General features: G+C 32.4%; 1 protein-coding gene across 1 annotated transcript in view; it reads right to left on the minus strand.

Moving 5' to 3' along the window:
* Positions 1-14,396, minus strand: part of LOC107450765 (neurotrimin) — a 71,058-nt gene that overhangs the window by 19,367 nt on the left and 37,295 nt on the right. Inside the window, exons 2-4 of the mRNA XM_043046089.2 lie at positions 14,159-14,283; positions 10,260-10,467; positions 1,426-1,581 (exon numbers count right to left, since the gene is read on the minus strand). Of these exons, the coding sequence (XP_042902023.2) occupies positions 1,426-1,581; positions 10,260-10,467; positions 14,159-14,283 (489 nt within the window). The remainder of the gene's footprint in view (positions 1-1,425; positions 1,582-10,259; positions 10,468-14,158; positions 14,284-14,396) is intronic.

Here is a 14,396-nt window from a genome sequence, read left to right on the forward strand (position 1 = left end):
GCTTGCCGATGAATCATACAGTGATTAAATACCATATGGGGCGCCACCTTCTGAATTAAGCCTCTGAGCCCTTTATTCGAACCTGTTAACGCTGCAGCACCATCAGTACAAACCGCAACACAGTTTGCCCAGGGACTTTGCTTCAAAATATTCATTTGTTACTTCGAATATTTTTTCTCCAGTTGTTTTTCCTTCCAAACTTTTGCAACATAGAAACGTGTCTGTTATATCTTTATTAAAAATAAACCTAACGTAAATAATTAGTTGTGACATTTCAGTAATATCGGTAGTCTCGTCCAGTTGTAAAGCAAATACAGACGAATTTTGTATGCGTTTTATGACTTCTGACTCGATATTTCGTGACATTTCGGTAAATCCGCCGAGACACGGTATCTCTTGATAATGGTATTGTTTTTAGTTCATTTCCATATTTATCGCCATGCATAATTGATGCCATCTTAGTTGCTGCAGGAAGGATAAGGGATTCTCCAATTGTATGGGGTTTCATTGTTTTCCTATTAGATAAGAAACTTCTAAAGAAGATCGTAATGCTTTCTGAGGTATTGTTGTAAATTTCTTTAAATGTGCACTTTGAATTTTCAGATTTTCAGCTCGTCTTTGAGAAAAATCGGCATGTTTATTTTGAAGTTCTTTATGTTTAGTTTCCAGGTGCCTTTTTAATTTAGCTGGCTTCATGCTCTCATTTGCTAACTTTTCGCTGCAAATGACACATATCGGGCGTTCTTCATCATCAACAACACAAAATGTAAAACCATACTTAATAAATTCCTCATTGTATTTTCTTATTTTTTTAGATCGGGCATTTAGTTCAGTATTTTGCGACTCCTCATCAGTATTTGTTCGTTTGTTAGCTGAAGATGTACCTGGTGTACGNGGAAAAATGCACAATATTATCGTGATTACAGAGCACGGAAGGAAAAAGAGTCGTTGAATAGAACTAGTGATCCTTCTACGACTGCTGATTCTTCTACAATTAAAGTCGCAGGTTGCGAAGTTTAACTTCTTCCGCGCAGAGGGACTCCACGCACTATTTTTTATTTTGTAGTCAAATTTCAAACGATATTTCTCAGCGTTAGCGTTTTTAACTAGCAGATTTTTGCGAAATCTCTTATTTTCACTTACGTAAATTTAATACTTTTCCACGGGCGCATGCGCAATAAGAATTGTTAGGTGATATCAGTCGGAAAAAAATCAGTCTCGCGAGTACGGATTTCACCGGTTTCCAGAAGTTTCTGGAAACAAAATGGTGCATAACTATCATTACCCCGTATGGTAGCTTTGAACTCACTAGATACAATTCTTGTAATTACTTAAACTAAACTTCGCAATATCATGGAAACTTTTATTACAATCTTTAAAGAAATGCATGCAGGTAGATTTGAGCTAAAATGCTATGATATTTACCTTTAGTTTTTCCAAGATTTATTTCTTCTCCATTTTCTCGTCTCCACGTGTTTTCAGGTTCTGGTGAGCCTTTGGCAACGCATCTCAGGCTGACGTCACTTCCTTCTTTCACATCTGTGTCGGAACTTGTGAGTTTCTCATCAAGGTAGGGAGGAACTGTAAACAAGACTCTGAAATTAAAAGTTTCTTCAACAAGTAAAGACAAAAATACTGTAAAGTTATTGATTAAAACTTGTTTTCGTTTTAAAAAAAACTTTTTATGAAGTTAAAAATTTATAGCTTCTCCATTGTAGTGACGTGTTAAGTGCATAGTAAGAAAGAAAAAAACATCACAGCAGATGAAGCAATTTTTTCGTAATCTCAAAAAACACAATTTTTCAGTTTAAACTCCATGTGCAGCATGTGCTTAGATTGTAGAAGCAAAAATGAACAACTATCTAGCAACTTTATAAATGAAAAATGTAAGGAAACAAGCGTAAAAATACAATTCATTGTAAATTTAATATTCACCATAGAAATTTATTAGGATAGAAAATAATGAAAAAAATAAAAGCAAATTCACAATTAGCTATCTTTGAGATTTGACTCTATAAATGAGGATTAATAGATATCCAATGACAAGATAGTAAATAGTTACTCCGTTAATAGTTTCAAGTAACAAGAGTCGAATACTATGAATTATGTTAAAAGCCGATACAAAATATACTTTTTTTAAATGTGTTTTCTCGGTATTTTCTGGCTGGAGTGCTTTATTTTAGGGGTTAAACACTCTTAAGGTATACGATTTTTTTTGTCGTATGGCTGTTTAGGCAGAGGGGGTGCGATTGTTCTTGTTTTTCAGTGGCGCCATCTATGGCCAAGAATTCGACCTCTGCCACACCATTCACACAACCACAATCCCGTTTATAGGGCGGGTCACATTCACACAACCAAAAGAGAGAGGACATAGAACACACAGAGAGAGGGAAAGAAACATCCATGCCTTGCCTGGGATTCGAACCCAGGACCTTTCTGATGCAAGGACAGTTCTCTGCCCCCTACACACGCTGGTCGGCAAGGTATACGATGAATTTAATTAATAAATTTTAATCCTCAACTAAATTCTCATTTCATATGTCGTGGCCAATTGAATTTCATATGAGATTTTCACTTCATTACGCCATGCAACTGATAATCGACTATTTTCAGCCGTGTAAAAAGTCATGCCCTAAACAGCTCTCAAATGAAAAAAAAATAAGGAACAGCTTTGTAGCTCGTGATCAAATGATCAGACTTTCTCGAACTGATCTGTAATAGGCTCACGGAGTAAAATTTTAATTAACTAGTTCATTTGTAAACACTAAATTTCAAATTGCGAAATTAAGACGTAGATGAGGCCTTTTTTCCATAAACGTACATTTCTGCAAAAGGAGTCGGATTTTTGACCTTCAAATTATGGGGAGGAGCTTCAATCTGGAAGATAGGGTCCCAAAAATTGACCACAACAGCTGTTAAAATTTTGGTTTCTTTAATGTTAATATCACTTTTTTCCCCATTTTCTTATATCCGCAAAGAAAAAGTTTTATGCAAAACCAATTTCAACGGAAATGTAGTTTTTTCGATTAGTTTATTATTTTATTTGTTTTTAAAAAATTGAATCTTACACAATATTATATAATACAAAAATATGCAATCCTAAATGAAGGCACCCAAAATGTAGACAAAATCTACCAAATTATTCCTAAGCAGTAAAATTTTAAAAAAAGAAGTTTTTTAATTAGTCGTTAGTTAGAATTTGAATTTTCCAGAAACTATTCTTCCGATTTGGTTCTATACTTTAAAACCGTGTAAAAATCAGCGAATACATTGACATTTAATTTTTGTCCAATTAAAAAATAAATAAATCATTTAACAAAAACCTTATCTTTGCATGAAGTTATATTTGGAAAAACGAGTTTGATCATTGTGGGCAACAGGGTTTTAATTTGCTGCAATAGTAGTAATATGCAAGAAGTGAAAAGTCATTAAGAGGTCACAGTACTTACAGAACGAAGAAAGATATCGAATTTTAATTGCTTATAATAAAACGTCAAACGATTTCGAAACAGTGAAAAAATCATCTCTCTATCTGAATTTATAAAAAAGTTACGAACTATTTCAGATTGCCCTAAAAAGAAAAATTGATCAGTAGACAACTTTTCAGATGGTTTCGGTTTCGTCTCTGCTTATCCAAATGCACAAATTCCTATATTATATACATGTTTGATTGTAAAAAAATAATACTTTGAAACAATACATAGATTTTTTTATTATTTTGATACTGTTATTTAAAAATTTAAGATTTTGATCATATTGTAATAAGTATTCCAAATGAAAGAGTCCCGTGGTTCCCAGTAAAAAACAGAAGTCAATCATCACTGGCTGTGTTCAGTAAGCTGGTGAATGACCACTTTACTCAACATGCGTAGTGACTAAAGGTGCGCGGTATCGTAATAATGTACATAAACATTACGTAAGTGGGTTTTTGGCAATTTTGAATCCTTCCTTCTTCTTAGCGTAAATGCACAAGTCACAAACATCACTGCTAAGAACTTATAAGAGCCGTGGTGGCTCAGGGGATAGAGCATTCGCTTTCCAATGGGATGGCTCAGTTTCATATCTCTGCGATGGCCGATTGATACGAATTATGCTCTCGCCCCGCACCGACCACCGTGCTGACTTGAAATATAATCAGTGGTAGACGGATCATAGGTTAGACTCCCCTAGCCATTGGACTAACTGAGGGAAGTTTTCATCTCCATATGACACCATATGACGTGGTTTTCATCTCTAAATGATGGTTAGTTCTATCAATAAATCCTCCATGAAGGCTAGTTTGTCCCAAAACTTGATACAAAGTTACCTTGTTTTCTGGGTTTAGTTAAAAATTACAAGACTACGAATTTGAACATCGAAAGCCGAAAACTAAGAATTGGGTCAGCTGTTCAACGCCAGTTATGAAATTATTTAATTTAAGCTTACAAATGAGTAAGTCAAATCGCCTTCTCCTCCCTTTTCGCTTTAGCACTGAATTTTATTGTAGCTCTTAAATTTTAATATACAAGTAAAAGATGCAACTTTCCAGAAAATAAAATTTACTATCCAATTCATTTCATTTAGTTTTCAGTAGAATATTCCCACGAAAATGTTGGTGATTTTCTTCTGTTGTCCTGATCTCTGAAACTTTCTGCAGATATTTTTTTCTAATTTCTTTATTTCCTAAATTAAACATTTACTTCAAATTTAAAATATTTCCAAGAGTGATTTGCTTTAAAAATTTTGCAACATTTTGTGCAAGAATAAAAATAATTAAAATAAATGTATTTTAGGGTATTTTGTAATATTTGCTCTTATCCCTCCTTTCCCCTTTTAGTAGCAAGAAGCGAATTCTAAACCAATCTAATTAAATACTGAATTAGTAGCTAAATATCGAAATACCGAAGGAGTAAAAACACATATAATTTTTAAAATACATGGCTTTAGAATCTGTCTACGGGTATTATTATTTATTTATTGATATTTTGGTATCTGTATTGATTTTTTTTACCCATTGGCAAAATGAGTCTTGGTTTGGATTTGATGGCGTCCACACACGTTTCAACACGAGCGATTAATTCTCACTTGGGCCGGATCACGCTATTGGTCGAAAATGACATCACTGTTTGGGGGAAGGGAGATTGTGGCTGTTGGTGGTGTTTGTATGAGTTTGGCGACAAATTTTGTATGCACACTTGCTCGCTCGGAATTTATTTATTCCTTGCAAATGTTTACTTAATATTATGTCATCGTTAGGGTGGGGAGATAGGTAAATGTCCACATCAGCATTTCAGACAATATTTATGCTTTAATTGATTTAAATTCATCAAAGCTAAAAACAATAAAAATAATGAATGTTTTTACAAATATAAGATGGTATAGTAATATTACAAATGCGTTTTTTTTTTCGTTTGTTTGTTTTTCCATAAGAATTATCTTTTGCAGTTATGAAGTAACAAAAATTGAAATAAACATAAGCTCAAATTTACTCATACATCGCAATTTAGTTGTGTTATGAATAATTTTAAAAACTTCATAATCAAGCAAAACGTACATTTAGTTTAAAGTAATAACCAAAATTCTGGGCTAGCCTCCCCCCCTCCCCTGCATTTCTAGAACAGCCCCAGTTGCTAATGGCGTAAAAGCAGTATAGCTTAATTTCACTTAGATTCTAATAAAAAATTACCACAAAACTGTGCAAAATGTGAATATTGTCTTTATTACTCAACATTAATACTACGTGTAAATAGAGCGCATTTGAAAACTAAATATAAAATCTGTCGCCAAAATACTATGCAATACACAGTATATCTCTTCCCCAAACAGTGATGTAATTTTCGACCAATAGCGTGATCCGGCCCAAGTGAGAATTAATCGCTCGTGTTTCAACTGTGTTCAGGTGTAATAGTAAACAGTGCGCATGCGTCGTCACATCATGCGTTACTATGGCGACCGCTGTCGTTTTTCTTTTTCTTTTCACTTGCAGGTATTTTTAATGTATTTGCATAATTATAATTAAAAATATTTTTATATTCTTTTATTATTAACGTATAACTTATAACTGGCTTGACGGTGATTTCAGTATAAATATGAATGCTGAAGAAGGAAAAGTATTTTGTGACATCTTAAAACATGTACGTAGGCAGGATTTGAAAACAAATCCAACGACAAACATCAATTGAAACAGTTTTTGCAACCCACGATTTGAAATGTTGTGGCGTTTAACGGAGTCCATCCAGAAAGAAAAAGCATTTGACCAATGGGTAGACAGTGATCATAATGAGGCGATCAAAACTTTTTTTTTTTTGCTATATTTATTTAACTTGTGTTTATGATCAATTTACTTTCTCAATTTTTTATATTTTTGTGAATAATTTATATTTGTATTTAGTTCTAATTGTATATTCATGTTTTTAATTTAGTAATTACCATAACAAAGTGCTATTCTCTCTTTTAACTCTCAATTTTGTCGTTTGTGTTCCTACTATGTAACCATTTTTTTTTTTAAAAATTGTTGTCAAAATGCATAAAAATGTGTAAATTCCTGAATTTGTATAAGAATAACTAGTTTTAGCATTTGCAAAAATACTCTTTAAAAATCCACTGAAAATATTTTGAATATATCGTAATATGATCATTTTTTTTCATTCATAATTCTTCAATATTCTCTCGAAAATATCACAAAAAATATCTTTGCTTTTATCTCTGAAATCATTCTCTGTACTTCTATTTAAATATAAAACATTTTTTTAGAATAGAACATGAAGTATAAATTTATTCCACAATCCCTTTTCTTTTAAGTACTTAGTTATTTGATTTAAAATAAGTTCTTAGCGAGAATTCGAATTTCTCAGAAGGATTCAAATTTTAAATTCAGACAAATTCTTTACTGCATGAAGCAGAAATAAAATAAAAAATATCCGTGTTTTCGTCAAAATTTAATTTTTTTTTCCACATTAAATATTAAAGTTAAGTAATATTTCATATGATCGAATTCAGCAAAATCCAATACCGAAGAAAAGGTTCCATTACATTAGAAATAGTTTTATTTTTAAATGAATTTTTCTTATCGCAGCGAAATTTTCAGTGGGAGAAAGGCTTAAAAAACGAACGTTTCAAACCTTAATCCGTGATTGCTTTTTAATGGATTTTATGCTGAAATGCATTACATTGTCCCGTTCAATATAAATACAAAATTTAAAGTTTAAATATTATGTATGTTACAGGCTTGAAGAGCGTAAAATATGCAATAATGTGCATTTCTTAGAATTTGCATCCAAGCAATTCCCTAAATGTTTTTTTAAAAAAAACTCACTGCGCATATTCACTATATTTTAAAATGCGTTCGTTTGTTTTTGAATGTATCTATAATAGGTTTTTCTGCAAACTTCTACGATTTCACTTTTCTTTGGCATGTTAAAATTGGTTTGAATAAAAAATTTAAATCAAATTATATACTTCAAATATCTTGAAATAAAAAATGACATTGGATAAAAAAGAGGTTGTTTTTGTTATAAGCTTTGCTTGTTACGGTAAAGATGTAATTTATTTTCTACATTAGAAAGTCATAATGGCTGCCAATGCTTTGCCTGTTCAAAATAACGTAGCATTTTGTTTTACTGCGCAAACAGTTTTGCGCGTGCAGCGCCCGTACTAAGTTAAGTGTAATCGAAATTAAGCAGTTCAATATAGAATAGATTTGACTAACAATTGACCTAAATTACCCGTGCATTGCACCAAACCGGTTTTTTCCCGCCCAAATCACGGGCCCCCATCGACACCTGTGCTGAGTAGTAACGAACGCGCACCGAGTCAATAGTAATCCCTGGATGCCCCCATAGGGGGCCGGGCGGGGTTAATCCTAGCTTACTGCGCAAACACTATAAAACATACATATTTGAAATTACGATATATTGTGGAAAAATATACATGCAGTATGGTGAAATATATAAAATTATTGTTCAAAAATTAGTTCAAGATTCAATCATGAAATATGATGTAAATATTAGCTTTCGGACCGCTCTGCACCCAACGGGAATGCAATTACAGAATTGAAATTTGAAATACGAAATGACCAGTTTTGTTTATCAATTTAAAAGGAACTTTTATTTTAATTCAAATTTGTTCTAAAATTATTGCAATTTTAAGTACTTTTTCTCTCTATGTTGCACTTTATTTTGACAGGTAAAAACTATGAAATTTAAAAATTCGAAATTAGAATGGGCCGTAGAAAAGCATATAAGAAGTTCGAGAAATATTAACTGTTAAACTTGCTGGTCAATCTGCAGCCCTCGGAAATGCAACTACAGAGTTAAAATTTGGCGTGATAAAGAGTCGCTTATTCGTAAAGTTTTACTTCAAAATTCTAATTTGCTCAAAATTTATTTCAAATTTAAATGCTTTTTTGTATTTTTTTTTCAGATCTTTTGCTTTAAATATTGATGATTTATCCATTGTTGTAGAAATTTTATTTTCACTCACGATATTTTTATTTTATAAGCTTGCGCTCAAGTAGATGATCAAAAGCAGCAAAAAGAGAAAGACATTGCCAGACATATATCTTAACATTTATAGTAATTTTTTTAAATAAAAAAAACTTAATGAATAATGATTAAAAAAAATTCCTATTTGAATTGTTTTAAGTCTCTTACACGAGTAAAATTACTTCACATTTAATTTTTCGTATTGAATCTCACAATCTGTATTCCTTAATTTTTATTTTCAAGTTCAGATGACTATTTTTCATGTCCAAGTAATCGTAAATTTCGTTACGATTAATGTATTAACAAAACGTTCTTACATAAATCTGCAATAATTGCATACTTAAAAAAAAATATTCCATGTTTTGTGAAAAATATTGACTTTTCTGAGAGAAAAAAACAATGATAAGTGATAAGGAATTAACGGGTTGGTGAGCGGAGCGAGCAAGGGATGGAGCGTCCTAGTCGATGTAAAATCACGTAGACTAATAATATCACGTAGACTAACAGAAGAAAAGAATTGCGTATTTTTGTTATACTTCTCGGTAAATAAACAGAATATATATTATATCTTTCGAACATATAAAAAAAACGTATTTAAGAGAACTATAATTATTCTGAGGTTAAAACAGAAATGGTATACTTTGGTAGACTTTTCTCCAATAATCACGATGTACCATGTGCTCCATAAATTTCAGAACCTTAAAATTCAATAAGATTAACAGCTAAAATTATAGAATTTGCTGTTACAAAGAGTGTTTCAAAACGGACATCAGATAAGTAAAGACATGAAGTGAAAAAAAAAAAAACACAGCCGCATCATATGTCCGAACAATAGAATATACAGAACATATGGTCGCAGACAACATTGAGATGATGAAAATCTCAACCCTCTTCATATAAACTTGTAAACAATATACATATTTTTATAACAGTCGTTGAACAGCCTACCAAGGTTTTGGGTTTACGACTACTGATATTCAAGTACGTAGCCTTTTAATTTTGAACTCAATCCAGAAGACAAGGGAACTCCTGGATCAGGTAGTGGGAGGAATTTGCCTTCGTGAGGGACTCTAGCATTTTGCGCTAGATGGGGAGGAAGACCACGACAAACTACCACAGTGAATCTGGCGGAAAAGGGCCTTTAACCTATGATACCTCTACCACTGAAGATATTTCACGTCAGCACTGTGGTTGGTGCAAGCCGGATGCGGAATTCGTATCGACCAGCTATGGCTGGGATTCGAACCCGGTTCAAATCATTGGAAGGCGAACGTTATTATTGGGCCGGGATGGCCTGGTTGGTAGGACACTGGACTCGTGTTCGTGAGAACGGGAGTTTGAATCCTGCCGGCTTAAACTCCCCGTGTATTAAATCGTGACTAGTTCACGTTAAATCTATCGGGTCATAAAGTCCTCGATGTTCCCATAACAAATTATACCTCTGGAGGTACTGAATTTGAGATTGAACTGAACCAAAGAATAACCAAACTTACAATCTGTGGATGAATGAATGGGTCCGCCCTATAAATGGATGTGGCAGAAGTCGAATTCTTGGCCATAGATGGATACTAGAACAATCGCACCCTCATAGAAAACTAGAACAATCGCACCTTCAGTGCCTTTATTACTCACGACAACAACAACATAAGTTTAAGTTTGCTACCACAATAGAGTTACCATTAATCAGGTCCTTATTGGTTTTGAGATCGTCTTTTCTTACATGTTTTGATCACATTTTTTTACCCTGTAGTTTAATTGTCGTGGGGGATACAAGTTAACTGTACAAAGTTCACTTACCAACTACTTCTAAATATCCATTTTGAGTCATCATAGGGACTGTGTTTATTTGGCACATGTATTCTCCCCTGTCTCTTTCTTGAACATTGTATATGTGCAAAAACCATGTTCTGTGGCTGTTGTTGCTTACTTTGAATCGAGAGCTCCTTGTTATGACGCGGTTTTGCAGTGTCAAAAGTGTGTATTTGTTCGTGTGTATCCAGGCAACCTGCCAATGACATAATCTATCATCAATAAATAAATTTAAAACTTACGAATGATAAAATACTGAGCATAAGATATGGTCAAAAAATTGTTCATTTTTCTTTTCATTTTTAAACTTTTACACTATTCACTCAAGCATGGAACGTTCAATCATCATCGTTTACAAATAAGCGTCATGCATACCGCATCGTAAAAAAAGGATTGTTTTTTTTAATGAAGTTTAAGAAAAACACTTGATTTTAACAACAACAGCAAAAACATCTAACCATCATTAAGCTGTTTTACACAAACTCTCCATCTCAAAGAGTTTGGTCACATGATTCATGATTGTCCTCTTACGCTAATAAGACTTTCAGTACCAGAATTAAACATTATAAAAGATCATGACCATTTTTAAAGTCTGCCTATTCATTTGGCTTTTTCAAAATTACTAAACCACTATTTTGGCCACTCTGAGTTTAAAACTGAACTTGAACTTGAATGCAAATATACTGAGTGCCTGGTGTGTACCTTCTATCTGAGCTGAATTATATTTACATAATTATAAGAAACATAAGACTAATTAATATTTAAATTAAAGTTAAGAAATTTTAATAAAACTAAAAATATAATTAACAATAAAATAATTTAAATATTTGATATAGATATCTATAACAGGAAACAAATTCCCTCCCAGGAGAGCGTAAGGGGTGATCATAATACTTTATGTAGACTGGGGGCACACATACCCTCGATTTCTCTCCCTAAATGAACTAGAGCATCATCTTCCTTACATTACTACTACTCACAAACAAGAAGAAAACGCGCTTACACACCATACGTGATCATGTGACAAGTTTGTGTATCTAATGTAGTTCAAGTTACGCTTAACATTCTCGGGATGGTTGTGGGCCAAAATTTATCGAAAAGAAACGAAACAATAATTTTTCTCTCAGACTTAACATGAAGTCCTCGACAAGGTCTCTTTTACTATTTTAATCTTAAAATTATAGATGGGAAAACCTTGCTCTTAATATCAAAATTAATCTTAACTAATAATGTTAAATGTACAGCTAATATTTTCTTAAAAGGTTAGTCTCCTTGCTAAGAAGCCTTCTAATCTGAGCAATTCTTGCTTCTTTTATTTCCCTTTTTCATTCAGTGATTTTCAGTATTTTTCTTGTAACTTCGGAAGTTTTTTTGGGTATTATCTGTTGAAAGTGCTAGATTTTATTTATTTGTCATTTGAATATATGTAAGTTGTAAGATAGAATTTGTATCATCTGTTGCTATGGTGACATTACAGAACAAATTTTTGTGTGAAATTAAAATTCTTACTTCATTTTACAAAAAACAATAAACATTAAAAACATAATACTTTTACTTTACACAGAAATTTCTTCGATAATAACACCATAGCAATTGATGGCACAAATTCTATCTTACAGCTTACATATACTCAAATAACAAACAAATAAAATCTAGTACTTTTAACATTATCTTATACTTGGGGCTAAATTGTTCAGAATAAAACAGCTCATAACATATATTGTTTTCAAAAAATCGAAAATTAAAGAAGGAAGAACCTTCTAAACCCCTTCTAGAACTGAATTAGCTAATCAATCATTTGCAAAACTTTTACGAAGTTTCGTATGTTTGAAGGAAATAATAAAACGTAAGCGTAGCTAAATACTACTTGCATCACTACAAAGAATATTCTCCAAGAGGTGCTGTTTATGTTTATAATTTTAATTAAAGAATAATCATCGTTTAAATCACAGCATGATTAAATACAGCACAACGTATTAACGATAGGATTAAAACAACGATAAAAAAATAAAACAGAAAGAGAAAAGTTTCCAACTCAGCGGAAATAATAAGCCAGATTTGAAGAACATTTTGACATGTGTGGTAACCGACTGTTTCTATTTTGTAAACTTCAATCGCAAATAATTTTGAAGCTCCTAACCGTTTCTTTCTGATTAAGTTAGATACAGGGCTTCTACCTTGAGGGATTAAAAACAATTTTTGAGGCTTATACATGAAGACCTTATTTGAATATTGGATCTGCTTTGTTTCAAATACGAATGAGTGTCTGTCATCTAATTTACAGAGCCCTCTGATGGCAACAGAAATAAGCTGAAGCTGTACGAGTTTTAAAATATAGTCAAATTATTCGCATGAACATGAAACATGCTGACTCCAATTTAAATGAAGTTGGCTCATTATATAAACAAGCTCTTCAAATGAAAGTCGTCTATATTCTTACGATATCGAATATAAAAATTGATACCTAATGCCCATTAATGCAAACCCTCAACTTCTTGGTACAATCGCAAAAGCTAAACTCTAAGTCTTTTCGGAAGTTTAAATACCGTGAATTTTGAAATAAAATCCAATTGAAAAACTACATCAGCTTAACGTCATCTTCAGGGATGGAATGTATTTCCATAGTGGTGACGAAGCTTGAATGAAAAGTTTTAAAAGATAAAAGCTTAATCAGGAAAGTGAGGTCCATATGGACCCCCCTGTAATTATTGCTTAGTCCTCTCGAGGACCAATTCCAATATGGGAATTCTTTCTAATATCCGTTGAAAGTTTCCATGGTCGAAAAGTTTTGAGATACTCAGCATGTTTCCTAGCATCTGCAATTTTAAGGATAAATTAATTAAAATTTGGCGAGTGCGTTAAGCAATATATGCTATACAATGATCAACCGTAAAAGGTGTAATGGTAATTTAGGTTATTTAAACAAGACAAGAATTATAATGAAGTGTTTAATAACGGTATAAAGAGTTTTTTTTATTTATACAGTATTTTGAATGAAGTATGACTGGTCACATAACTTATTGTTAGTGTGCAAAAGCAACATGACTAGAATTTTCTCCAAAGTAGACCGAAGTGTCCGGAAGTATTATATCCGGTGCCCAAAGAAAAAAAAACATTTTGACAAACAACAAAAGGAAACGCATTTAGTTGATTTTCTAAAAGAGGACACAACGATGAATTTCTTAAAACCCAATTCGAAGCTATAATTTACGACAAATCAAATTAGTAGTGTTTTAGAAGCTATATTATGGAATGCAAAATCAATTAATATTAATAATTTAATTTTTTCTTTGGTATTAGGCGGGGAAATTTTAGTCATAGAGAACAATTTTAGGTGATATTTGAAAATTGTGAACATTTTTGATAGTAATGGAATTAAAGCTTGAGGTTGTCTGGTTCCAATGTTTGGTTCCTTCAGATTGATTTTATATCCCTGATCATGCGAAATGCCCTGATCATGCGAATAAATCGAATGGAATGCTTCTTGGCATTCTTTGCATAAATTAAAATCTGCTATGATTAACAAATAAGAGTTTCTTTCAGGTGCGTAACTTTACAACAATAATTATTTCCCTTCTCGTTCAAAAATCCACAGAATTGATATGGATATTTTTGGTTTGAAATGATAACACGGATATATTTGGCCAGCTAGTGTATAAGCAAAACTTACCAGATACATCTGAAGACTCAACTACCTGTCTAAAGTATAGAAATATTTTAAAACAAAGGGACAAATGATCTTATAATTCAGTTGCAATCATATTAGGTTGAACAAGCGCGGACTGTTACCAATAAGGCTTAATTTGATTGATGTAGGTAAACAGAACACAGAGAGCTATACCGTACTTTTTTTACTTAAAAATATTTTTTGAGTGAATAAAACATACCCTATAGTTTTGAAGATTGTCTACTACGCAAGCTAAGCTCACATTTCTTCCTGCTGTGACTGTGATGTTTCGAATTGGCTCGGCAAACACTGGATTATTGGTCACGATCTCCGGATTAGTGAGAACTAAAAAAAATACAAAGCATTATTTGACATTTGACCATACCTATGATCATCATTTTATACATGACCAAATTTGACCGATTTATTAAATATATATATAGCCTATTCATTTGGCT

This window comes from Parasteatoda tepidariorum, chromosome 5 (assembly GCF_043381705.1).
Source record: "Parasteatoda tepidariorum isolate YZ-2023 chromosome 5, CAS_Ptep_4.0, whole genome shotgun sequence".
Taxonomy (NCBI): domain Eukaryota; kingdom Metazoa; phylum Arthropoda; class Arachnida; order Araneae; family Theridiidae; genus Parasteatoda; species Parasteatoda tepidariorum.